Source organism: Genypterus blacodes, unplaced genomic scaffold (genome assembly GCF_046128005.1).
Source record: "Genypterus blacodes isolate CSIRO-AG114 ecotype Tasmania unplaced genomic scaffold, CSIRO-AGI_Gbla_v1 ptg000133l_1, whole genome shotgun sequence".
Lineage (NCBI taxonomy): Eukaryota > Metazoa > Chordata > Actinopteri > Ophidiiformes > Ophidiidae > Genypterus > Genypterus blacodes.
This window is the reverse complement of record NW_027466935.1, coordinates 7,448,781-7,476,731: the sequence shown is the minus strand read 5'-3', so window position 1 is coordinate 7,476,731 and position 27,951 is coordinate 7,448,781. Positions and strand designations below refer to the sequence as shown.

At 45.4% G+C, this 27,951-nt stretch overlaps 2 protein-coding genes across 8 annotated transcripts in view; both read left to right on the top strand.

Moving 5' to 3' along the window:
* The first annotated feature begins 235 nt into the window (after positions 1-235).
* On the top strand, positions 236-22,205 carry rc3h2 (ring finger and CCCH-type domains 2). Of its 4 annotated transcripts, none has more exons than XM_076164185.1 (20): positions 236-622; positions 6,289-6,617; positions 6,701-6,818; positions 7,449-7,700; positions 8,284-8,459; positions 9,357-9,557; positions 9,660-9,792; positions 10,088-10,206; positions 10,831-10,943; positions 11,030-11,356; positions 11,628-11,833; positions 11,918-12,234; positions 12,375-12,521; positions 14,222-14,359; positions 15,596-15,748; positions 15,831-16,080; positions 16,227-16,311; positions 17,156-17,378; positions 17,493-17,635; positions 18,223-22,205. In XM_076164185.1, exons 2-20 carry the CDS (start codon positions 6,387-6,389, stop codon positions 18,371-18,373), a joined length of 3,483 nt encoding a protein of 1,160 aa, XP_076020300.1. In that variant the 5' UTR covers positions 236-622; positions 6,289-6,386; the 3' UTR covers positions 18,374-22,205. The 4 variants fall into 4 exon arrangements, with proteins under 4 accessions (XP_076020300.1, XP_076020302.1, XP_076020301.1 ...); XM_076164187.1 differs by lacking the exon at positions 236-622 and adding an exon at positions 4,659-4,786 and having other exon boundaries at positions 7,467-7,700; XM_076164186.1 differs by lacking the exon at positions 236-622 and adding an exon at positions 4,659-4,786 and having other exon boundaries at positions 11,921-12,234.
* A 2,017-nt stretch (positions 22,206-24,222) lies between these two features.
* rabgap1 (RAB GTPase activating protein 1) overlaps positions 24,223-27,951 on the top strand; it is a 50,360-nt gene continuing 46,631 nt past the window's right edge. For 2 of the 4 annotated variants that reach the window (XM_076163724.1, XM_076163723.1), the window contains exon 1: positions 24,223-24,326. In XM_076163724.1, the coding sequence (XP_076019839.1) occupies positions 24,246-24,326 (81 nt within the window). In that variant the 5' untranslated portion in view covers positions 24,223-24,245. The remainder of the gene's footprint in view (positions 24,327-27,951) is intronic. The other 2 variants (XM_076163722.1, XM_076163721.1) reach the window with 1 other exon arrangement.

Here is a 27,951-nt window from a genome sequence, read left to right as displayed (position 1 = left end):
GGACTGCGCCTTTAAACGCAGCAGCCCACGCCTCGAAAAGCGGCTTGTTCCGGCTTTGCCCCTTTACATCTCCGTTATCCTTGCTCACAACATTAAAATAGTACCTCCCTCCTCCACCGCCCCCGCCCCCTCCCGCGAAGCACCGCCCGCGCATGAATACCCAGGCGGATAGGAACTATTAACCGCCCCTCACCGAGGAAAACCCCCGCGTGCCGGCTGGTAGCGCGGACGACGCACAACGTTGCGGCAGCGGTCAGTCTGACCTGAGGCGCACTTCAGGCACCATCACCGGCGGAGCGATACCACGGTCGGTCTCCCCTCGGCCCCTTCTCCGTCACACGGAGGGTGTGTGGCTCGGTGTACCTGCGCGTCCAGCTCCGTCACGTACCGCTCGCTGGACGAGAAAAGGGGGGCAGTGAAACCCGAACTGGACCGAGGCGAGCGAGCTGTTCCGGCGCTGAAATGCGGCGCATCCCGGGGGTCTCATCACCAAGGACCCCCCTGGCTCGGTAGCTGCGGTTGTTTTGCAACTGATGAAGCTATTTTTCCTTCTGATGTTCTGACGCGATCCCGTGGATGTGAGAGAATATGTTCATTCTAGTACTCAGCGGTAGTGTGTGAGGTAAGTGACTTATCCAGAGGTGCGCTACTTTCCTTCTGTGTGTGTGTGTGTGTGTGTGTGTGTGTGTGTGTGTGTGTGTGTGTGTGTGTGTGTGCGTGTGTGTGTGTGTGTGCGTGGACAGGTGTACAAATCAGGGTTTGGTGATTTGGTTTCATTTAGAAATCAGAGGATTTAGAATCTGCTGATTTCGTTTGAATGATATCATGAGGTCTGAAAAGTGTTAGATAAATGTATGCAACTGGTGATATGATGTGAAATAATGAACCTGTATAGACCAAAGAGTTCAACCAGTCACTCCACCATGCAAAGCCACACACGCTATTATAGAAGCCTCAGTAATGGAGCCATGTGATTGGTGAATATTGTGAGGCCTTTGAAAACATGGTGATGTAGGAATGTAGTACAAATGCAAATGTGTCATATTTAGTAAGAAAGTGATTCTGGTTGTTTCCCAGTTGTGGTGTTGCATTTCATTTGGCCCCTGGTGTGATATGTTGCACCGCCTTCACAAAGTTTAAGTCTGCAGTGTGTGTGTGTCTGTGTGTGTGTGTCGGTGTGTCGTTTGCTGCTCTGCAAGTGGATGCAACCTGATCTGTCTAACAGTATTCTACAACCAGATTCTCTCAGATTGCGTAAGTCATTATGACAGATGCTCCTGGGTGAGATACACTGTGGGCTGTGTGTTTGCTCTGCACCCACACACACATACACACGCACACACACACGCACAAACGCTGTGATGACAGGCATAATGAATAAGTAATCACAGAGACCCCTCACACTCTCTAAAACAACAGAACTGACATCATAGAACCACGGGTGTATGCAATAAATTATAGAGTAATACTGTAGCTTCCAGTTTCCATAGAAAAGCTGATATACAGTCTTTATATTCTATCACATCACGAGTATTGTGCTGCTAATTATGGTTGCAAGTGCGGCGGTGTTTTACTATTTACTTCCCTGAAAACCCTGTGTAGTTTGCTTTCCTGTCACGTCTCGCTTCAGCACGTTTAGTGAGCGACATCTCTCCCCTGGTTAAACTTCAACTAGAAACAGTTTCTTCATCATTGACATGCCGTGGTGCAAACTTTCACGTTTGAATCTAGGAGGAGGAAAGTTCAGAGGACTTCATGAGCTTTTAATCTGTTTTGATTCACCCAAAGTGTTATCAAGATTGTGTTCTTACCAGGCTCTTTAAATTGGTATTACTTTGATGTTTCACTTAAGTGCCGTGTGTGTCTGTGTCTGTGTGTTACCCTGACAATGAGCTGAAGACTTGGGCTTTGCTGTATAATGGAATACGTGTACTATGAACTTTACCCAGGATAACCGTTTAAAACAGTTAATGTATGCTGTGTGTGTTTATTGATTACATGCAGGATTTCAAGAAATTCTCATAGTGAAGCTGCCAGCCGTGATAAATACTTATTTTCTCCCAAAGTAAGGGAATCTGAGCAGTCTTGCTCCTCAAATGAATAGGAGGAATAATGACTCAAAGTGCAGAATGAGACCAGATTATTCTTTTATCCAGATCTGCCCTCTGAATTACACAATCTGTTCTTCAGTTGTGTTTGTGAAGCCTGATTTCATACATTTGATCAACTATAACAACACACACATTCACGGGCGTAAGTTTACGCACACACACGCACACATACACGCGCACGCACGCACGCACACACAAACACGCACACACACACACTGGAATGTTCTAATTCTGGGGTCACGGTGACAGTGAGAAGGCGCTTGGAGACTCACGTCCTCATATTTCTTCAAATTCCACTGCTCCGGCCTCAGTGTATGCTGTGTGTCTGTGTGTGAGTGTGTGCATGAACGTTAAGTGTGTATAGCCATGCACCCAATTGTTTGTTTTTGCGTGTGTTTATGTTTGCATGATGTGCCTGTGAGCATGAATATATGTGTAGTACAGAGGTTGTGTGGTTTTACTCCGTCAATTCAATAAACCTTCCAGAGCTGATCTGTAAAATTAGATTATAATCTGAACACTTATTCAGGATCAAATGAAGCTTTGTTTAGAATGATAGAACTCTTTGCTTTCCACTTAACACACACACTTTCTTCTTCTTCATCTTCATCGTTTTATGTTCGTCACTAAACAGGAGTACAAAGGTAGAATTTTCTCTGCTTATTTGGAAAATGTTGGGTCTAGATGCGTTGCCACGACGGCAGCAGAAGGGGGGGGGGGAGAGAACTGAAACAAAGGCCGAGCTCCGCCCACTGGCTTTTTAACCGGCGATGCATCCACCCACGTGATATTTGGATATTTGGAGCAATTAAGGGCGAGTTATCAGAAGTGGAAAAGATGAAAGACATAAGAACACAGACAGCAGGAATCACCTTTAGGTTCGTTAGATTCCCTCACAGGCATCCTGAGGCCTTAAGCATGCACACGTACAGCAACGCTCAAATTCTTATTTTGATGGATCGTATTACTACACTTGGATCCTGTAATAACCATTAGTACTGCATGCCTAACCTCAGCACTATGCTCTGACCTAGTGTAATCCTAACCCCGCGTCTAAATGTTGGCACGACATATGTAGCGGGACTTAAATGGGTGTGAAACACTGCAAACAAGCCTCTGATTGGCTGAGGCATTCTGCTCTCACCTTTCAGGCCGGTGGCTCATTGTAAAGGCCCGAGCTCTGTGGGAAACAACAAAGTTAAAGGCTGGGGATAATGCTTAACCAACTGTAAACGCGAGCGAGATTTTGCTTTGCAGCGAGTTGTGCAAATTCTTTATTCCTGTGCTGCTCAAACATGACATCAACTTTATCCCTAATCTTAATTTAATCCAAATTATCATCATAAGCAGTCTAAACCAAAGGCTGAACTCTACCAAAGGGCCTCATCAGAATGAATTAACATTAATCACCATTAACCACGCTACGACAACAATAAAAACACAGGATTACACATACACGCACACACACACACACTCCACACACACACACTAAGTCTCTCTCTCAGACGTGCCAAGGGAAACTCCAGATGCCCACCCCCATCACAGAGGGCCAAGTGAGGACTGACAGTCCCGAGCCAGATGACAGCTTGCCAACCGTTGGCTGTAAAGACAAAATGTTCTCCTCCCTCTCGCTCTCGGTCCAGCGCAGCAGTGGAGTGGGTGGCCGCTACCAGGCTGTTACTGCTAATCAGTGCTTTGGTGCATGACGACCTCTCGCAGCACGCGCCAGAGATGTATTTCTGTTAACATAACGAAGTACAAAGTATTACATGTGATATAACAAGGAGAGGCGAGTACGACAAGATCAGTTGGTCCTGACTTTTTAGGATGGAATTCATGTTTTTCGGTCTTTAAACACACTCATTCAAGGCATGCTTGACCTTGATTTTGATGTGAAAGTTTCAGAGGGCTTTAAGGTTCAGACTCTCTCAGACTATGAAGGGTTAAGTTAAGGATCAGGGTTGCAGTGTGTGGAGGAAGTTCTGCCTGTACTCAAATGCAACACAGCCATTTCTCCTCTGTCAATACACTTTTTAGTTTATTTTGTGGAGTGTGTGTTTGTGTGTGTGTGTGTGTGTGTGTGTGTGTGTGATCCCTGTTTGCATGCATACATCCATTCACATTTATACATTCATACAAGCAGTGGAAATGATTGTGCATGTCATGTACATGGTTCTATGTTCTATGCTCTATGTTTCTATGTTTCTATGTTTCTATGTTTCTATGTTCTATACATTTGGGGGTGAAGTTCAGGCCGTAAGGGGGCCACTTGTTCTCGGTCAAGGACTTTCTGTACAGACGGAATGTTGCAGTTGCTCAAAGCAGGAACAGGTGGCTGTCAAAGCGACGCGTAAAGCTGTGCCCCCCGCTCCTTCATCTGGGAGCGCGGCGGGCATGGAGAGCTGCGTCCCCGCTCCAAGCGCCCCACGACCCGGCGCGTCACTGCTCCGTTAGCCCGTCCATTTAAACGCTGTAATCGTTGCTATATTTTGGTTCCTCTGGGGGCGGGGGCGGGGAGGAGACGGAATATGACGCGCCGAGAGGAAACGGAGACGTCCGTGTGGCACCAAGGGCGCACCGTGGACACCGCGCGTCTCAGGCGGCTCGGTAGGCGCGGAAAGCCGGGGCAGGAAATGAAAGCGCGGACATTTTGACCGAAACGCGTCCACAAGCTGGTACGAGTAACTTCAGTGGGTTTGTTGTTATTGAAGCTTTTTTGCTTTTGGTTTCCAACGCGTCACCAAGAGCGCGTCCGTGTGCGTAACGAGCATTGATTGATGTTGTTTATCTGTATCTGTTGTTACTGTGTTGTTAGGCGTTTTGTCTCTCATATGCCATCATGCAATCCCTCTCACTCTCACACACACACACACACACACACACACACACACACACACACACACACACACACACAGAGGGTGATGGTATGAGGTTGAGAAACCCAACCCACTACACCGGTTTCAACTGTCAAGCAAACCTGTCAGCCACTGATTTTGAGTGCGTGTATGTATCTGTGTGCATGGGTGTGTGTGTGTCGTTTCCATAATCTGCATCTCTCATATTGACGGAGGTGATTGAAGGCTTTTTATGGCGCCTTCATGAGCAGAGAGGCAGCTGTTATTCGGTTGAGCTGTTGAAGCAGATGTAACAGATTCTGAAAGCAACAGGTGCTCAGTGCCTGCATGTGTCCAAACACTTTGGAGTCACACAACACACACACACACACAACACCGAGGGGGAGGAGGATTTTAGTGAAGTGTGTATGACACCAAATAGCCTCTTGAACTTCAACTGCTGTGTGTGTTCTGTGTGAATGGGATTGTGAGGTTAAATAGGAAAGATGATAAGAACCTTTTTATGAAGCGATGCATCACAGTTTGTGCTGACTGAGACTGAGTCAGATGTGGAGTGTGTTTGGGGGAGCTTGACGCAAAGACGGTAGTCAGCAAACTTCTTCTCGTAGCAGGAAGCCAGTGTTCACCTTTACGTGTCTCAACCTGTATGAACCGTCCGTGATTAACAGGAATTGTTATGCATCAGCACAAACTCATTAAACAAGAGCAGATTTGTCTCGGTGACAAATTGCCAAGGCGATAACTAATAAGGCGTAACTAATCTCAGATAAATACATTGGACCTGTGTGATTATTAATAACACTTCACCTTCTGCTCAATTCCAATAGTGAAGATTGGGATTTATTGATTTATGAATCATATAGTTAATGTCTAAGCTGTTGTCTAACTGATGGACTTTATTCCAGAACAGCTCGCAAATGTTCAGTTCACTGTAAAGTATTCATATATGCATATTAATTCAGTTTAATCTAATGATTAGTTTGTTGAAATGTCCAGACAATCCAATTTTTGCAATGATCAAGATAGGTGACCTATAGAACCAAGTCATGTAAATTGTGTGTGTGTGTGTGTGTGAGAGAGATAGAGAGTGAGGAAACAAACAAGTTCTTATTGCCCACATGAGATGATATCAATTTATGACTTTTATGGCAAACGGCCTTAACACTGCTCCAGATAAACAGTGACACAAGGTCACACACAGAGGTCGTTGTTTAACCTACAGTTTTATATATAATTGTGCATCTGGGTTTTATTGTTAATACTCAACTAATCCAGAAAGTTGAATGTTCACCCACCAAACCGTCTCTCTCTCCACCTTGCAGCCACCCTGGGCACTGGCCAGCACCAGCGGCTGTTGGGGCCCGTTGTCATGTCTTCCCCCTGAGCTCCACGGCGCCTCCCTCAGTGGTGTGGTGGCAGGATGCCAGTGCAGGCGGCCCAGTGGACAGAGTTCCTGTCTTGTCCCATCTGCTACAATGAGTTTGACAGCAGCGGGCACCAGCCCATCAGCCTGGGCTGCTCACACACGGTGTGTAAGACCTGCTTACACAAGCTGCACCGCAAAGCCTGCCCCTTTGATCAGACGCCCATCAGCACCGACATCGACCTGCTGCCAGTCAACTGTGCCCTGCTGCAGCTGGTTGGAGCTCAGGTGAGGGGGGAGGTGAATGTATTAAGGTATATTTTGACTGTGGCTTAATTTATCAGTGATGATTTTGATTCATTGTGTGTCAGGTCCCAGATGTGCAGCCGGTGAGCCTGAGCAGTGCAGCGGAGGTTGAGCATTATGAGGTGTGCAGGGTGTGTGTGGAGGAGCTGGCTCTCTACTTAAAACCAATCAGCGGAGCCAAAGGTAGGACTCTCATGCTGGTGTAAAAGCTCCATGTATCTCCATTTTACAGAGTTTTAGATTTCTGAAGTTGTTCTTGATCAGCCAGGCTTTCATGCTTCTCACACTTCTCATGACGCACGGAACCTTCTGGACATTTTAGACGGTGAAGGAACATTTGGCTCTTTCCTGAGGAGAAACATTTACCTGAGTGAAGTCAATCTGTCGCTCCAGCTCTCTGATACAGGCGCCGCAGTAACATTCGCCTTGTTTCATATCTCAATTTTCTACTCTTTTAGTTCGGGTTACATCATTTTATGTCACGTCTCATCTGGATCAGGATGAACTGATACCTGATCAGGGCCTTCAGGCATCATGTCTTCCACCATGACGCCTCTCATATCTGTAGAAACCTTTCAATCTACTCCTTCAGCTTAATCCACTTCTGCACTCTACGTGCTTTGTTTTCTGAATCGCTGCCGCAACAATAAACTGTTAAATACTCTACTGCCTCAGATATCATCTCAATGATATATTGCTGCAATTCTAATTTAATAATCCTCATTTTCAGGTTGCAAACAGCCCTGTCACTTTCAGACAGAGTATGCTCAGAGTGAAAGTGAGGTAACACACACGTTCTGCTTTGTAATCCAGAGCTGTCCTCTGCTGCAGGTGTGGCGGCGGCAAGTCCGGGCGTGCTCAGTCGGCCCATGCAGAGAAAGCTGGTTACCTTGGTGAACTGCCAGCTGGTGGAGGAGGAGGGCCGCGTGCGGGCGGTGCGCGCCGGCCGCTCGCTGGGTGAACGGACGGTCACGGAGCTCATCCTGCAGCACCAGAACCCCCAGCAACTCTCTGCCAACCTCTGGGCAGCAGTGCGGGCGCGCGGGTGCCAGTTCCTGGGACCTGGTGAGACAGCATGGACACACAGTGCATACAGGACAGACATCAGGCTACTAGACTCAAACCTCAAACACACACAGAGCTTGTTCAATGTCCATTATCAGATTACTGGAGAGTCATTAACCTCATGTTGACAGAAATTAATCAACTAGAACTTTGATAATGACTTACTTATCTGATAAATAAACAGATATGACCTTTTCGCCTTACAGAAACATGAAGTGAAAGTAAAAGAGGTCATGTGTGTGTGTGTTTTGAAACTCGCTTACATCTGAACAAAGCCTATTGATCGTCTGAGGTGGTGTCCCGTGATGATTACTCGTAGGGCAGATTCTGAGTGGGAAACTTTCTCACATGATCACAGATCGAGTTCACTTAAGAGTCTGAGGACACCTTACTGAAGTACAACTCTGTTTCCATATACCGTGTGTGTGTGTGGGTGTGTGAGGAATGTGTGCTTACTGAACATATTTCTCCCCATTCTCTCCCTCCATATCTCAAATCTCTCTCTCTCTCCCTTTCCTCTCTCCACCCTTTCTCCCTCTCTCTCTCTCTCTGCCACTTCGTCACTCGTACTCCTGCACACCAGCGATGCAAGAAGACGCCTTGAAGCTGGTTTTGCTGGCCCTGGAGGACGGCTCGGCTCTGTCACGGAAGGTGCTGGTTCTGTTTGTCGTCCAGAAGCTGGAGGCCCGGTTCCCCCAGGCTTCCAAAACCAGCATAGGCCACGTGGTGCAGCTGCTCTACAGGGCCTCCTGCTTTAAGGTAACTTCAATGAGACGTCAGACATCACAGTGAACAAAAGATGACAAGTTTGCTGCCACGTCCAACAAGCCATGATGACCTGATTAACTAAATTAGAATAGATTGACTTCCTAAAATAGTGCTTTCCTGTCATTAGTGGACAGGGGAGTCCCTATTCTTACGGCGCTTATGCATAAATATCCCAACATGCTCACGCATTCCCTTTCTCAAAATGAGTCAAACTTAGATCGAGCGAGCATTCCTCTCCAAATTAACAACATGGCCCCCACTGACGTACAGTAACGAGGTTAAAGCGTGTCTCTCCCTTCTTGTAATAAGGACACGGCCCTCTGCAGACATGTTCGGTGTGTGTCCGTGTGTATTTCCGTGTGTATTTCCGTGCCTGTTATTTAGCTGGCAGGGCAGTAATGCCAGCTATCTGCCCCCCGTGATGTAACGCCGGGCTATATTTGCCCTCGTTGCCGCCTCCCTGCAGGACAGAGACAGACGGGCGAGAGATCTAGACACTGATAGATGAATGGAGACATGGACAGAGACAGATTTTCCTGATTTTGTCCGACAGAAACTTGAGCCTTAGAGAGAGAAGCAATGAAATCTAATTAGTAGCTGATGTCTGATACTGTGTGTTGGTGTCTTGTGATGATTATTCATAGGGCAGTTTCTGAGAGGGGGGGAATCCCCCCCGTCTGATCTCACTTTGAGTGTTAGCCTGAGGATGCCACACACAGACAGACATGTTATCTCACTGTGGTTCACCCGGAAACATCATGTAGATGTCAGATGATCTCTAGACGACAGAGCAGAAGTCCTAAAAAGGAAAATATTAAAACTACTACCACCTCATTCTCTCATTCTCTCATTCTCTCCCACTGCACCGTCGTTCCTTTCCTCTCTCAGGTGACGAAGCGCGATGAAGACTCGTCGCTGATGCAGCTGAAGGAAGAATTCCGCACGTACGAAGCTCTGCGGAGAGAACACGACGCTCAGATCGTCCACATAGCAATGGAGGCGGGCTTACGGATTTCGCCCGAGCAGTGGTCGTCTCTGCTGTACGGAGACCTGGTGCACAAGTCACATATGCAGTCCATCATCGACAAGGTACCGTCAAGATTCTGCACAGAACACGCAAACAAACCACTCTTCATACGTTGACTAAGACTGACTCTCCCTCTATCTTTGTCTTCCTGTCCTTCACTCCAGTTACAGTCTCCAGAGTCCTTTGCAAAGAGTGTCCAGGAGTTGACCATTGTCCTGCAGAGGACAGGGGACCCTGCCAACCTCACCAGCCTGAGGCCACACCTAGAGCTGCTGGCCAACATCGACCACAATCCAGGTATGTCACTGTATTCAGCGCAGCATTGTGTTTCAATGTCAAGAAGGCCGTATGGAGCTGAATATCAATTTTCTGAATAAAAGCTTTGGTCGAGCTCCACAGAGATGAATGAGACTGATATATAGGCAAGCTGGAGGATCTGCATGCCAAAATGGAATCCAGGTAGAAAAACAAAAGATACAATCTGCTGATTCACATAAGGGCTGACAGAATCCAAGCAAAGTCACTAAACAGGAAGTCAAAATATCTGCTGTCCACAATGTCCACTAAAACTCAGTCGTTGATGTGTGTGCAGATGCGCCGGCGCCGTCATGGGAGGAGCTGGAAAGTGTGATGCTGGCGGTGAAGTTGGTGGTTCACGGATTGGTGGAGTTCATACAGAACTACAGCAAGAAGAGCCACGACGCTCCACAGGTAAACTGGCGCCACAAGGAGTGAGAATTCAAGTTCAAACGCTAAATCATCCCCTCGACCTATTCAGTGAATTCAGCTCCTAGAATGAAGTCAAAACAAGTGAAGTTCCTCCTTTTAAGAGTGACATCATTGACAGGTTCTGCCGGAGCCCCGAGCTGTGCAGAGTGAGATGCTGTGCTACACTTTAAGAGTAAAATCAATGGAAATGCAATCTAAACGGCCAGGCAGATTGGTTTCATATTGCTGGAGCGTCTCACAAACCTATAGAGACCTAAGATCGGATCAGACCTCACGACTCCTGATGCCTTCATCTTTCTAAGCCTCAAGATATTGCAGGTTAAAGTCTTGTTTACGTCTTCTCCATAAAATGATGAAAGACGCCTGATCAGATAAACATTTATTCCTTTTATCCATTGCTCAGACATCCAGGTAATATTTTGTTATCTTAGTGACGGTCTGTTGCTCCTTCAGGTTGTATTCAGTGTCAAGGACAATAAAATCGAGACAGGATCGAGACAACGGGTCAAGAATGTGCAATCACTTCACATAAGACTAAGATAAGCGTCATAAATTAAAGAGTCACGTTTGTGTGTGTGTGTGTGTGTGTGTGTGTGATGTTTTCAGCCTCAGGCCAACAGTAAGTATAAGACCAGCATGTGTCGCGACCTCCGTCAGCAGGGTGGCTGCCCCAGAGGAACCAACTGTACGTTTGCACACACACAGGACGAACTAGAGAAGTAAGTGACCACTCAGCTACACACACACACACTGTATGGATGCATGCATACAGTATGTGTCCTCTTATGATTGAAACTCTCTCCAGATTCAGACTGAGGAATAAAAAGAGCAGCAGCGTGAGCCGTCCCTTCCCCTTGCCGCAGGGGGTTATGGGTAAAACCTTTGCAGCAGACAGCAGCATCCACACGCCAGATGTGTCAGCAGGGGTGGGCCAGGGGCTCAAAGGGACAGGGGAGATGGCCGGGACAATCATTACAGAAGGGGCGCCGGGTTTGACTCACCCGCAGCTCATCTCGCGGGGATCTGACCTGATGGAGGAGATGAAGAGAGCAGCGCCCAATGGAGCAAGCGGGGCAAACGGTGCAAACGGGATAACGGGCACCAACAGAGGCAAAGCGGTGTCGATGGAACAGTAAGAAGATTCACTCTTTGAACATAAGTTTGAACATAAATGTCACTGTCCATCGTAGCTGTAAGCTGTTATGTTCAAAGTTGTCGTTCTGCTATGGCTGCTCGCGCTCTGACACACTCCAGCCTTATTTGCAGACTCAGTTTTGACTCAGACTTTACACTTACCCTTCAAGCCAATGACACATTTAGAAAAAATGCGATGTTGTGTTTTTGTTCATTGCATCATTTTCGGATCCGCTCCCGTCTTCATGATTTGTCTCTCCGTCCCTAAGGAAGCCCACCACTCCTCCCAGGACTCCTGTCAGTCACTCACCTTCATCATTGCCCTTGACAACAGTCGGCCGCGGGGATGGCGGCGCTCCTGCTGTGCCCAAACACGGTCCGTTCCTGCTGAGGGCGCCGCATCCCTCTCAGGCTTCAGAGATGTATTATCAGGACCCCCACCCCGCGTATGACACAGCCCATTACCCGCCAACCTGTGAGTCTGCAGGACTGTGTCAGGATTAATAATTAGGATCCTCAATTGGATTCAAACTACAGACTTCTCTTTCTCCCCCCTCAGCAGGTTCCTACTACCCATCCACCCTTCACCCTCCTCACAAGCCCTGCATGGCTCGCTTCCTCCGGTCGTCACACGTCCCCGAGTCATCTCTGCCGCCTTCCATTGGCCCTTCTCCATCTTCTTCATACCCCAGTGACCCTCAAACACCTCATCCACCCTCCTCGTCTTCCTCCGCCTACCCACCACCTCCACCCAGGGAACGGATGGGCCCTCCTGCCTTCCATCACCACCCGGGTCAGCCTCAGTTCGGGCCCCTGGCTCCGTCCCATGCTGTCTACGCTCCCCTGTATGATAGCAGAAGAGTATGGAGACCTCAGGTGAGACTTTTATTTTATTTTATTTTATTTTATTTTATTTTATTTTATTTTATTTTATTTTATTTTATTTTATTTTATTTTATTTTATTTTATTTTATTTTATTTTATTTTCACTTCATTGTCTGTGGTGTTCCTTGCAGCTGTACCACAGAGAAGATGCCCGCAGTAACTCGCTGCCTCCTGAGGTGCTTCACTCTTCAGTCTACCAGCCTCCACTCAGGGAGAGATTCAACTCTCTGGACAGCAACTACTGTTCCGCGGCTGAGCACCGGGCAGGGCTGCACAGGGTAGGTGGACAAACACACAAACACACACAAAGGCTCTCATTACAGCACATACCTCTGCCACCCTCAAGCCTGCACAACGTTTGCCTTGTTGTTCCAATAATATAATAGCCCAAAATAACACTTCGAAGCCACTAGAGAGGCATCAAACGACTTGCAAGCCACTGAACCAGCATCATCTCAGCTACGCACGCAATGTTGCTGCATGTTTCTAGTCCAGTTTAATGATATTTTGATCTTCCTCATCCACATCCAGACCTCCTCGCACACACTCATACAATGTAGCGATTGCTTTCACATTGCAAAGCATTCTGCATTTGTCCTTATCTGGATCAAGTATCTGGATACGTATCTCATTTTATTAAGGTGCAAATGGCCTGTGTGTGTGTGTGTGTGTGTGTGTGTGTGTGTGTGTGTGTGTGTTTTCTATCATTGCTTTTTATGATTGCCAAAGCAATTTATAACTTTTATTTTGAAAGGTTGATTTTTCAATAACTACATGAGCCGTGCTGACGTATATTTTTACATAAAATTAATAATAATAATAATGATATCAGTAGGTCAAGAGTAACTCAGTAACACACACCAATCTGTCACCTCAGGCACTTCAAACATATCAACAAGCCTCTAAGCGATGATCTGATTTCATTTTCACACTAACTTCATCGCTGTTTTTACCCAAGCAGTATTTCCTCTCCTCAGTTTCTCTTTTAACGCCCACATTTTATCTCACCTCCACTTTCGCTGCCAGCCGCAGAGCTGCAGTTTGCATCTTCCTCCTCCACAGTCCTCCTCCTACTTCACACCCAAATATGTCTCTGCTTCCCCTTCCCCCTCCAGTTCCTACACCAGTTTATACAGGATTTGCGAAGCGGCACCTCTCGCTGTGCGCTGAATTTCTATTACGAACGTGAGAGTGGATACTTTTTTATCTGGTTTCTTCAGCTTTGGTTTGCAGCAAGACTTTTATCACTTGTGCTGAAGTGAACTGTAGCAACTCCTATGTACTCTAATGCAGTGGAGTGAATAGCCGCCCTCCCCACCATTGTATTTGGGGCTGCAAAGCAAATAGAAAATTCAATACCATCCACACAAAGGTTGGTTGTTATCGCAGTGTGTGTGTGTGTGTGTATGGGTTTGCATTATATTTAAACAAAGGTGTTCCATATAAGTTGCCCACCGCCTCGGTCAGGTCCTTAAATATACTTGACGTACGTTTATTTGTGCGGCCCGATAAGCTCCAATGCTTCCAGACCCAGTGTGAACTCTCTGAGAAGATAAGGAGAATCTTTACAAAAAACTTTGGAGCCTGAGATTACCAGAACAGAGGCGACACTTGACACTAGAATACTGATCCAGGTTAATTCTGCAGCTTTGTCTGTTTCAAAAGCGACATTTAACTTCAAAGGCAGCCGAGGCTCTTTTAAGTTGAAATCCCCCCCCACCTGGCTTTATCTGTTATCAAACTCACCTTTGCTTTTGCTGTAATTTGAAGTTTTGTCGCTGCCACCACACAGTATAGCTGGAGCATTATGTCACCGAGGGGGGAGGGTGGGGGGCCTATAGGATCTTTCATCATTTATGGCTTCAGTTGTGTTGGTGAACTGGATGCCGAATTTGATGCATGTTCTTGTGTTTCTTTTGCTCTAATTCCTGTACTCTTCCTCACTCTTTTCATCCTCCTCCTTCTCCTTCCTCCTCAGGACTACGGTCGTGTTCCTCTGGGCTACGAGGATCTCTTCAGGAGGAAACAGGAGCAGTGGGCACACCATCACCACCATCACAACACCAACAGACACTCCCAGTCCTCCCCCATCTTCACCATCGACTTTGGAACAGAGGTTGGTTCCTGTATATGTGTATGTGTATGTGTATGTGTGTGTGTGTGTGTGTGTGTGTGTGTGCATGTGAGGGGGGGTCTTTTAACAAATAACAGTAATTTAATATGTAATCACAAGCGGAGCATCTTTACTACTATCTGCTGCATAATAATGAAATGTTTTACGCCACCACAACTCGTTTATTTATTCTCCCGCGGCAACCGAATGACAGTGAGTCTAATTAACGGCTTGTGTAGTTCGCTGTTACTTTTAAATACGTTGATTTCAGTTGCTATCCCAAAAACTGTGGCGCTCCCGTGTCCAATGCTATTTAGGTGGGAGATAGTTGCTTAGCAACTGTGGAGGAAGATATCATTGCAATGCACAGTGGCGGCGTGTGTGCGTGGGTGTGTGAGCGAGAGAAGCAGACTTTAACAAGAAGTGACTCAGGCTTTCAAATGAGTAAAGCTTTGTTTAGGAGCACAGCAGACATGTTTCCTCTAACCAAATCCACTTTAACGTAGACGCTCATTAAAAACAAACAGGAACTTCTTTGTTGCTTTATTTAACATCCACGCGGATGAATAACACAGAACAAGCAAAGAAGAGGACAAAGGCTGCTTCTCCTCGTTGATTGAAGTTAACAACAAAGCAGCAACACCAGAGTATCAATTCTGAGTCAAAGCTTAAGTCAGTTTGTGTATCTGTGTCAGCCTTCATCATCACAATATCATCATCATTTGTTTCCAAACCAGCATCACACATGTACCCCTGTCTCTTTAAATCACAAGGAGGTCGTGGGTCGTTGAAGGAAACCATTGTGAAGCGTTTGTGCTACAGAATAAAAGCTTTTGACCTTTTAGCTGCAGACAGAGTCAACAATGTTTTCAAGGATTTAGCTTCCTATTATCAAGTTAGTGTAGATCCCATTGTTGGAAATTGTAAAAATAGAGGTTTGGGTGGGCGTCGGCAATATGCAAATTAGCCACAGCTCGATCGTTTGTCTGTCCGCAAGGGACCGTCTCAAAATGACACTAACAGTAATGTGGTGTTTGATTTGTCGGTAAATTTCAAAATGTGTGGATGAAGTTTCGGAGTTAACAACAGATTCAAACAATTCATTATGAACAAATGCGGAAAATGATTTAATCTCCTCAAGACAAAATTGTGAAACTGAAGCCCATGTTTCTCTCTCTCTCTCTCCCCCCCCCCCCCCTCTCTCTCTCTCTCTCTCTCTCTCTCTCTCTCTCTCCCCAGCACGTGGACAGCGGTGGAGGCCAGTGTGTGGGGTGCAGGTACAGAGGGGAGGAGAGCTTGGCCCATTACTCCCCGTGGTCCTGCGGCACCATCGGCCCCTTTGAGCCCGAATCTCACACACGCACCTCGCCTCACTCCTGCTCAGAGCACTCGGTGAGTCACGTTGTCCCACAAGCGCTTTCAAAAGATGGTTATCATGCATTTCACCAGATCAGAGACACGGGTTTCGTTGCAGGAGCTGGACAGCGGCGGAGGCGGAGGTGGCGGCATCAGTGGCGGTGGCGTCGGGAAGCGATGGCTGCATTCCTTGGATCCCTACCGCCGCCTGAAAGACGAGGATCCCATCATTCCATTTGGCGAGGGGCCCATCATCTCTAAGTGGGGCGCCATATCCCGAGCGTCCCGCACCGGCTACCACAACACCGACCCCGTCCAAGCCACGGCCTGCCAGGGCGGCGCAAACACCACACCCGTCAACTTCCGAGGTACGTATACGCCATCTAGTCTACATTTGTTCTTTATCCTTTTTGTGATGCAGTTGTTGTAATATTTGTGTCATATATTAGTGTTTTATCACATTTAATGAGCTGTAATCTGTAAACATCGTCTCTTCTTTGTCCTGCTGGTTCAGATTACAACCCTCACCTGGATCACAGTGAATACAGGTGGTGCTCCAGAGGTTCAGACTCCTCCACTCACTCCAGCTTCCTAGAGAGGTACGACGCATTCACACACACACACACACACTTTCCCTCCATCGTTTCAAGAGGAAGACCAAATTTAAACTGCACATGTTTGTGTCTAACAATTAAAAGTTTGTGTCATGGATTTCAGCAGCTAATGAGCCAAAAAGGAAACAAATGTGTCGACTCTCAGTAGTTAATGAACGCTATGGAAGCAGATGAATTAGGAGCTTCATCATGATGTTGCTGTTTTATGGTGTCTCGCTCCCATAATTCATTGTATTTCCAGACTTTTGGAACTCGGGATAAATGGACTCTAGCATAAAAAGATGAAAATCAGGAAGATCTAAAACTCATGAAGAAGAAAGATGACAAACGTGTGTGTTAGTCTGAACGTCTTCTAATGTATCACATAGATTTCATGACTTTTATTCTGAAAACAGGATCCATACAGCTTAGCGCTTAATATATAACATTAATTGCCGCCCATAACACCAAAGATAACACACACACTCTCTACAAGCAGGCGCCTGACACGATCATGCACACTTGTCCTTCTCGTCACGTATGGAGGTGTTTTCCTCCTGAGAGTGCCTCTAAACAGGTTTTCCTCCTCTCACTCCTCCCCCCCCCGATCCGTCTCTGGTTTCATTTCCTCTCCGTGGTCAGACCCAAAATAGAGCTGCTGGCTGGATGAGAAAAATCCACCTGCTAGACGAGAACAAGGGAGTCAGGAAACCCCTGAAATGGAGTCCTTGGTTTTATTTTACATACATTTATCTTTAGATGGATTCCAAGAAATGATAAGTAATAATATCAGTGATGCCATTTCTATTGTTCTTCCTTATGTTATTTGTGTGCGTGTTTGTGTTTTTAGTGACCAGCATTGTGCGTCAGAGCTGCCGGACAGGCGAAGGTCAGTGTGCGGGGCGGAGAAGATGGCGTCCGATCTGCAGGCCCATCAGAGCGGCTACAGCAAGGGGCGCGATCACCACGTCTGCGACCGGGCCGGCAGCGAGTCGGAACCGGACCGAGACATTGAGCTGGAACTGTGTGCGCTGGACATGGAGGATTCAGACCAGCAACAGATCAAGTCTCAGGTGGGAACAGGAATCTGGCACTAGCCGGAATAAGCGGAAGAGCGCCCTGTCACATCTGTAATGTCTCCATGTAAGTGAAATATGTCTGAATCTGTCCCCACATTTGCGTCCCAGGAGTCTCATGGTGCTTCCCGCCTCCTCCCGCCTCCCTGCTCCTCCCCTCTCCTTCCGTCGCCCGTGGAAGAGCAGCACCCCCACACGGACGCCCCCTCCCCGGAAAAGATGGACGCACACCTGCTGAAGAAGATGGCCTTCAGGTGAGTTACCATGGCAACCGCTGTTACGCGGGTATCGCCCACCGCCGGAATCGTTCCCGTGAACCCGCCCACACGGGCATCCGTCTGTTTGTCTCCGTCTCCTCATCCTCAACCACCTCCTTCATCCCTCGCCTTATTTCCATACTTCCTTCCTCCTTTTCCCTCTCTTTCTCCCTCGCCTTATTTCCATACTTCCTTCCTCCTTTTCCCTCTCTTCCTCCCTCTCATCTATCCGCAGACTCCTCTTCCATGCTTCTCTCTATCTCCCCTCATCTTCCACGCCTCTCCTTTTCTTACATCCTCGCTGTCTTGTCTTCATTCATTTAATTCCATCCTTCATCCTTTTCCCTTTAATTATGTCGTTCTCTCGCTCCTGCAGTTCTCCCTCGTGTCATCCCTTTCCCTCCTTTCCCCCTCCTTCCCTCCTTCCTTCCTGTTTATGGCTCGATATGTTCTTTTCTTTGATTTTCTTTCTTCTTTTCTCATTTGTCCTTCCCTCCTACATACAATTCTCTCTTCCCACTCCTATCCTGCCGCCTACGATACATGTCTCTCTCTCTCTCTGTCTCTCTCGCCCTCCCGCGCAGGAAGTCTCTCTCTCCTGGAGTGTTGGTGTCTGGAGGTCTAGCAGTTGGTAAACTGGTGTCGCGGGCCGGCCCTCCTTGCCTGGAGGACACTTCCAGCCTGGGCTGCACTGAGACGCCCGCAGGGACAGAGATGCTGCTGAACGGAAGCTAGTCAGAAACGGATGAAAGTCTCAGATCGTTATTTTTAAAGGGAAAACCCACTTCATTTCCATGGCATTAATAATCCTTAAAATGAGGTTCAGCAGACGTGGCTCACCTTTCTGTGCTTCCTCGCTTAGCAACAGAGAGGAGGAAACCTTTTCTGTCTTCTACGTTGTGATACTGCTCAACACAGAATTTACTGGTATTGTTGTTTGTGCCCATTAACAGTATATACAGTATATATGGTTTACCCATGGGTGCAGAACTGGAGTCGGCTTCGTAGCTTCACCCTAACACATTATCACATTAGGACATAAACAGTAGAACAGCATCAAACAGAGTGAATGTAACCGCAAATTGTCAGACTGACAGTAAAAGAATCCAGGCGAAAGGACAATAAAGCGTAGTTTTTGCGTGATTTGTGCAACTTTTCGGGTTAGTCGTCGATCAAATTAAAGCGTGGTCAGTCATTTTGTTCCTTTAGCTTCTTGGATTAACAGCAAGAACTGAGATTTTCCTCACAAATTATGATATTAGGCCCCTCGATATGATTTTATTAGATTAAAAACGATCATCAGCTACAGCTCCTGCTATAGACCAAAAAAAAGAAAGTAAATGCTCTGTATTCTTTTGAATGATAACATAAAAGACTCTTCTTGATCTTACAACAGATACACACCTGAAAACAAGGCTGTGTGTTCTTCACTGTGCTGTTTTATGACTCGTATGATCTTTAAACCTCTGAGCTTCAGAGTCACGCGACAGTCATGCGATCAGAGAACACAATAACACACTCACACACATTTTCACCAACACTTCAGACAGCGTTTAATGGAGGTCATTCACCATTCAAAGATGTGTGTACTTTTTAAAATGTTCATTGTAAACTGTATTTGTTTCTTCAAATAACTAAATAATGTAACGTAAAGCTCTATGGGACAGAAATTGTGTTTTCAGCTTTAGGTCATTTGATCATTTGGTTGATCTGTTTTGGATTTGCTGTACATGCAAACCACATGAACTCACAAACAAGCTTATATGGAGTTGGAGTATCAGTTCACCTGTAGTTGTTTTAGCACATAGACGGACAGCTACACATAAACACACACACACACTCACACACTCACACTTATACATAATATTGTGGCCTTTTGTCTTCTTGGTAGTGTGAAGAACTGAACCAGACTTTGTTCACTGACTCCTCTTCTGTTCTCGTGTATGTTGTGACCTCACAGCTGAACACTGGGGGGGGGTCATGTGTGTGTCGGTTACGAAACCTCGCAAACAATTATTCTGAGGTCATTAGTGAGGTTTTGCCTCTATGTAACACGGAGCCCTTAAACGTGAGGGACGGAGATTTAGTGTTTCTTATCGCTACGTTTGTGTTTTAACTTTTCAAAGAGTTTGGTTTGTGTCATTCAGCATGGCTAACTTCTGTGAAGTTGTTTGTCGATGTATTTTGTATCAGGGTCTGTGTTAAGCTTGTTCGGCTTTCTTCTATTTTAACATCTCGTCTAATGTTTTGACGCTGTTGTCAGTACACTGTAATCCACCAAAGTCCAGTTTACTGTAATTTTGTACAGTATGAGTGACCTCCATACAGTCCAGTCTCACCTCATTTGCTTCTATAGATCTGAGGCCAGGTTGTCTTCGTGTCTTACAGACTTTAATCAACATAATGAAGACATTTGACTATTTAAACGAGCAGGACTTGAGGTCATTCAGACCCCTCAGAGTTTTGTCGACAGCTATTCTAAATCTTATGAGATTTGTGCAGAATAAAAGGAGGAACGCAGACAAACCATCCGATTCTTTGAAGCGTCCTCGTCACGGCCCTTTGACCTCAGCTGCCTCTCCAAAATGTCATGGTAGCCGAGAGCTTTATATCGTCTCTCTCCGCCTCAGATTATATTTTAAATCCCATTTTAGAGGATCACAGAATGGCAGGACATTTGAGGAATTCCACTGGGTTCAAAGTTGAACTCCTGAAAACCCTGGAATGCTCAGATCACCAGTTTTTGTTTTTTTCCCCATTAAAAATGCTAATGCAAAGCTAATTGAGGAATAATTCAGAATCATCCCAAATGGTATTAAAAAGGCAGAAAGTCTCAAGGTTAAAATTGAAACGAGAAATTTGACAATTAAAGGTAGATGAGCGATTTAGCAGAAGAACAAGAAAAGTGTGATGAAATGTATTAAATTATGAGACACTTCAGCAAACTCTCATCCAAATCAGTTGATTTAACTCGTCTACTTCTGTGGCCTGCATCTGTCTACAGCTTTACCTTTGATGTCCGTACAATCAATCCCTGCAATTTAAAGACACTTTCCTGGAGTTTTTCCATAATTCCTCAACTGAAACTATGAAAATGAGTTGATGCTCGATGGAGTTGAGGAGTGACGTGCTTCTCTGGTGGTTCTGCTTTGTCCTGGACGAGGCTTAAACCCTCTCTTGTCTGAAACGCTCAGGGACAACGCTCAGCTCTCTGCTATTTCTATACCGATGTTACAGTTCAGTCTACGGCGGTATTTACAGGAAGTTAACTTAACTTTTCACCCAAGGCAGACCTGGGTGTTACACTGATTATATTTTTTGCCGGTGTTTACTTTGCAAGTGTTTCCTTTTGCATTCTTTTAAAATCAATATTGGCTTTGCTATTCCTGTTCTCATTGAGAGGGCTGGGCTGGGTTCTGTTGTCAGTGAAACAGTATTGTGAGTATTGAACTCATGTCAAAGTGACACTCCTAGTTCCCGTTGAAGTGTCCGTAGAACACAGCCGTAGTAGTTTCCTGCATTAATTCCGACCCCATCACTGAGTGCTGCCAGCTTCCTTTACTTCTCCCCCCCCCTCCACCATCCCTGCATCCCGTGTCATGCATGCGGTATCGTCCCTCTTGTGATGATGGAGGACTAATGACAATTCTGTAGTTGTGATACAACACACCCAGCGCTGTACGAGTTCTGCACATGCCCACTGTGTGGCCACGCTAAGTGCTGAAGTTTGCCTGCAGCAGTTTACTTGTTTGCTCATGAAAATGAATGATCCGTTAATAGAAGTTATATTATTCGTGGTTTTATTGTTATTACCACTTTTAGTTGTTGTTGTTGTTGTGGTATTTTCCTTCTTGGTATATGAGTCCGCTTCTTCATTTTCAATTTTGAAAATTTGCTGAATCCGTTAAAACTTTTTTATTAGCCAAGAAATGGTCTTAATATTCTATATTATATGGAAAATGGCCTGTTTGTTAATTGTGAAACATTTGACTGAACTGTTTTCCGACTATTCATGTCTGTATTAGACATTTTATTTGCAAATCTATTGTTCGATTGAATTGTAAATGAACTATTAAGAGATGGTACACATCCGTCATTGTATACAGTCTGGCACCATCATTAGATGGACTTATAGTAAAGCTGCTCATTTATACAACCCGTGATGATCAGATATATATGGGACAGTTGTGTAATGTTTCAGAATGAGGAAAATAAACTCCTTAAGAGACAGCATATGTAAAATGTCCCCATAATGAATAATACTGTTATGTATTCCATTTATTTCCTTGGAAATATCACATTGTGAAAGGTTTCCCTTTTACTTACTGTACTGTAACACAGGATGGGTGTGTGTCTAATCTATGATGATGATCTATGTGCTATAAATGATTGATGACTTGTCGTGTTGATTTACAGCCAAACTGTTTGGGCACCGACTGATTCTTCTGTATTTTGCGCACTGACAGCTTTGCCGAGCAGCATTGCATTCTGCTTCTGTGATGCACTGATGGAAGGATTTAAGAAGAAGGAAGATTTCCGCACATGAATTTGCATGCTACAATAAACCATTGACAAAATGTCTCTTTGTGAGTCGACATTTGTGATTCTCCTGTCAGCTAGAATGTAAAAAACACAATCAAGGCAGCATTTATAAAACCCAAACCCAGTTTCACCCAGATTGATTTATAAAGCCAAGTGAAGTATGACTGCTTTTTATTTCCATTATTAATATGGATGGATGCTAAGACTGTTTCAGTGTGTGTAATCACAAATGGCTGCTGTGTCATTCACACATTGGTAGTTTTTCTCTCGACGCAGTCTTCACTCTATTTAACAGCTTGGTCACATCTTATATTTGTATGCGCATGACTAAACTCACTATTCAGTTCACATAGCGCAATGATAGTTGATAGTAGTTTTACTGGATCTAAATATGAGATACATTTTGCTATTCTCTAACAGAAAGTCATGACAAGGACCTCATGTTTTGGAATTAGGTGCCAGAGAGCCCTGCATGACATGGCAGGTGCTATAATAAACATTTAATTTATCACATTTATATAGATATGTATGTTTAAAGCATAACACCGCCTTTACCAAATAGGTGCACATGCTGTAGTTGTATGCTAAACCAGAGATGAAGTCTATTTGTGACCTGCAGCCAGAGAAAAAAAAAAGTTGGGCAGTGTCCAAGAAAGGTGAAGGATCAAGCTCAGGGTTGGGCCGCAAACAAAGTTTGAGTAAGTCTGTTAATTATTACAGGAGATACAGTATGTGACAATTTATATGAATATATGCCTATGTATAATGCAATATATAGCATATAGCATATGTTTTTATACCAAATGTTGTCTGAACTATGAGCATAATTCATAATTTCAAAGTAATGTGTGTCAACTGTGACATAGACCCATGAATGACCATCTCCCACTGCTTAACTTCATAATACAATCAAAATGTAAATGATATGAACAGCACCCTATACAAATACCCCTGGACAATGTATTTGGCAAGTTTGGAGGCTATTATAATACTTTCAGGAAAGCACCGCATCTGAACACACGGGGGCGCCCAACTTATTGGCAAGTGAATCAGAGGTTTCAATGGCCATGACATAGATCCAGGGACTAAAACACAACAGTGGTGTTAAGTGACATTTTCCAAACGGGACAAGTAACGTTTTAGTTAGAAATTAATGAAAACAACTTGTAGCTAAGTATAAGAAGATATAAGAGTTTATTGTACGTAATGTGTGTTTTGAGAAATAAATCACCAACAATCCATGAAATCAGAACTATATCAGAGTCAATAAAGTTTAACAGGTTATTATCCTTAAAATAAAAATGTATTGCACTCATTGTCTGCGCAGGGCCAACACCATCCTGAAAGATGCATCCCACCCTTGTAACTCCCTGTTCTGTCTGTTACCCTCTGGAAGGCGATACAGATCACTGAACACGTGCACCACGAGACTGAAGAACAGCTTCTTTGTAAGGGCCATAAATGAGCTAAACAAAATCAAACATTAGACAAATTAGTACCCCAAAAGTCATTTGCAATATTAGGACAAATTGGGACAAATTGGGACACATTGGGCATCTTCAGCTATGATGTCATATGGGGCAAGGGACATGTGATGTCATTTAGGAGGTGATGTTGTGATGTCATGATGTCATGTGATGTCATATGTCATATGTGATGTTGTGATGTCATGTAGGATGTCGAGACATGTCATATGAGACATCTTGAGCTATTGGAACATCTTGAGCTGTGGGACTACTTATGTTTTAATGTATGAATGGAACTGTGTGTTTATTTATTGTTATTTATTATTTATTATTTATTTATAGTTGTTTATTTATAGTTTATTGCTGTTATTGATCACTGTTCAAAGATTCAGGCACAGCACAAATGCATTTCGTTGTATTATCATACACAATGACAATAAAAGCTATTCTATTCTATTCTATTCTTTGTTTTGAGTCTCATCATCACGATTAGGCGACAACAGCGCCCCCGTCCTGCAGCACTGGCAGGTGCAATGACAGGCGCATGCGCAGAAGGGGTGTCAGTGGGTTGGTCGGGTCTGTGTTTACAGCTCGGCTGGATGCTGCTGGCTGCTGATGTTACTGAGCTGTACAATGTTGTGTCAACCGCCTATGGATTAAAAACCGCCGCGGGAACAAAGGTAAGACGTCTAACACTTAACCCGCCTTCATTTTGGAAGCTTAACACCGCTGCTTCTTTAGATTAAAAGCAAACATTTGCTTTGTAGTGGTTGGAAGTGTCACGTAAACGTGGCTAGCAGCCGTTAGCATGCTGGGTGTCGCTAAGCTGTATACAGTAACATTACTGGCCTGTATCATGGCTTTCTGCGGATAAAGGCCACCCCAGCGGATTAAGTCGGCAGATTGTGATCGCATTTACACAGCGGTTTGTATTATTTGCATTCGGGCGTAGTTGTGGTAACTGGTTACAGCGTGTAGCACGTAGAGCCAAACATCTCTTATCGAGCTTCGCATCGATGATTAGCTAGCTGTGTTAGCTAACGTGAGATGGGCTGGGGAGGAGAGGATATCAGTGAACCTTCCAGGCTCGTCTTTAGCTGCAGATAGTGTTGGATACGTTGCATGAGGGAGTTGAAAATGGATTGCATTGACATGATTAGGATGTGTAAGGAGATTGGGATCACTGTGTACCGCGAGTGTGTTACTCATACTGCACACATGCGCGGTTCATTCATTGATAGATTCTCAGTTATCCTGCTGTCATTTATCTCCTTTTTAATCTGATACACATCTAACAAAGGTGATCCCAGTGTCACAGAAGTCACTCTCTTAGCTGAACAAACACCCTCCTCCGATTGATGCAAAACAGGTTCCAGCTTAGCCTGTGTCGTGTGTGGGTGTGTGGGTGTCAGTGGACAGTCTGAGAGGAGGTCAATCAGGTGAGCAGGGTGGGTGCTGAAGGGGGGTTAAAGTCTCCTTCGTGTGTATCTGCAGCCAAGCGGAGAGACGTTGCATGCTGGTGATTTGGTTTGTCCATCTTACTTTTGCATCAAATGCTCAAATTAATGCAGCGGAAACCACAAAAGCATCGTACGGCCTCAACAAAACTCCATTACAAATCCTTTTTTCTTCTCCCGGTTGTCTGCTTTACAAAGTGTCCATGGGGCAAAATGCGAGAAACACAACTCTTTTTTAGCTCAGCATTTATCAGAATAAAATATGAATGCGTAAGAAATGATTGTTAGGGCAGTAAGAGGATTGTTGATACCAGCAGATTGTGTGTGTGTGTGTGTTAGTTTGAATAGCTGTGTAATAACTCTCTGTGAGCCAAGTCGGCCTCCTGATTACCCACAGCTCCCTGTTCCTGTTTGGTTTCCTGATATTCAGCAGGAAGAACAATAAAGGCTTATAGTAGGTGACAGGTGACGCACGCCATGTACTTCTATATATGCAAATATTAAACAAATCAACAACAATCATACACTAGAGGAACATAGAGCATCTTCTATACATTTAAGTAACTCTACGGTGTGTTTATGAGGCCTAAAGATTTGCACCAATACTGAAAATACACAAATACCTACTTAGTGCTTTGCTATGTTAGTCTGTATATTCTAGACACAAAACACTTAATTTTTTACTTTAATATAAGGAGAATGCTTATATAAAAGTTCTCTCTGGATTCCGTGTCTCTGTAACGGAGGCCTGAATGTTCTGAAATCCAAACAACGCCCCTCTGCACCTGTCATGTGGCGAGCTGATGGAGCGTGGACGGGCTTCAGCTGTGGGGGATTTGTCTTTCCTTACAGTTGCTATAGATAAGATTAAAGGGCACCACATGCGATCTATCGTGGCAAAGACACTCCACGAGAAAATGAGGGGAAAGTGTGTTAAATGTCGTGATTGTAAACGTCTGTGGTAGAGGCAGAGGGCAAGCTCGTGCTCTACTGGGCTACTTGCTGATTCAGCTTGGTTCCTCAACCGCTGGATTTGTTGTTCCAAGACCAATCGGCTGTCTCGGTGTCAAGCCCCAGCTGTGACAGCAGACGTGTTTGGTGTCATCTGGATGTAGTTCCTTATCATTGTGGAGGCGGTCTTTAGGATTGCGGACACCGTTGAGGTTCCATTTCCAACCTGAAGGCCCCGGAGAATGTTGATGCCCTCTAAAATGTGAAATCAAAGCTAGAACTTCAATGTCTGTGATCTGATTTGTGCCTCAGTGTGTAGATATGTGAATGGCATAGAGCCTGTGTGCATTCTCAGTAGGACAATGTCAATAATTGCGAGTCGTCCACAGTCGTCCACACGCTTTGACACAGTCGTCTGGGATTGCCGGTCCGGTGTCGTCATTCAGTGGAGCGGCGCTGCTTCATTTCTCTGCGTAGATGTTTGCAGCCAGAGCTTTCACCGCCTGTGCAATCCTGCCGCATCTCTGCTACTTCCTGAAATCACAGCCAGTGGGTTGAAAGTCAGCCGGTCACGTTGGCAAGAAGTGAAAACACAGAAGGCGCCCGGGTATAAAAAACATCCAGCGTCTCTTGTGTTTTACACAATCTGCACAAAATTGTTTACGCCACCGACACCTCCAGTCTTCGAGGATTAACACCCTTAACAACTGGTCGTTATCGGACTACATGCACATATGCAGGTGTCGTGTTTCCACTATTAGGTCCATTCTTCCTTCGTCAAAGGGGAAGAAGTAAATCCCTGCTAAAGCAAAGCCAGAGCGGTGCCGGTGATCGTGCTGCTTGGTATGCGCCGCCGCTCCAGTCAGTGCTCCATTTTAAAAGTTGCATGCGGCCGATGGAGTTGTTGTTGTTCTTTTCTCCCCCCCCCGGGTCATGTGAGCTTGTTTTGTTGTTGAGTGTGAGATGTCAAGAGGTTTCAGCGGGGAGCCTGACCTTTGATTTGAGAACATTATCAGGCACTCAGAGGGAGACGGAGTAGATTTAAGATGTCAATTACTGCCTGCGTGTGTGTGTGTTTTATTCATCTGTATGATACAGGACTTGCACATTCAGATCACAGTCCTCTTCCCCTTCCTCTCTGGTGTCCTTGTACCTTGTGGCGGTCCAGCTTTGTCTGTGGCCCTCTCTCTCCCCGCCTCTCCGTTATCTCTGCGGCACAGCTGAAAGCCCTGCCGATTGTGAGGCGAGTGGATAGGGACGGTGTCACAAGCCTGAATGCACCCCAGCTGTGTCTGGCTGCGTCTTCCCCCTGCGAGGTGCAGGCACGGCCCAGCTGGCCGTCCAGAACAGCTCGTTCAGCTGGAGAGGGGAAGAGAGGCACACAAAAACACCAGGCGTCGGTCTCCGGCGTGCAGAGTTTACCGGTGGATTTACTCCATATAAGCTTATTACACTTGCAGATGTCGTGCCTCTGGTTTTCAGCCGCAGCGAGCGGCGAGTCACACTTGTCAGGGCACACCCAGCCTGTCTCAGTCACACATCCTGGGCTGTAATCCTGAACCAGGCTGTGTCCACATGATCGTCTCCATTGCTTATTAAAGAGAGGGTGACAAATTCAAAACAAAAAACAAAGTCCTAAGGCCACCAGACTGAGCTTGTACTGGCCCAAAAGGAAATTCTGCCATTAGATTCACACACACACACACACTCACGTTGCAATAAGTGACTGAACTCATTGGCCTCATTGGAAACACGTTCAGCGAGCTTCTGCCATCTGACACTGCATTTGCATAGAGATGGTTTGAATTTGATTTTGCAAAAATTAATTAAAATGCTTTGTGTGATTGCTAGCAGGAATACTTTGACTGTGAAGCATTCGGAATGTTTTCACTGACTG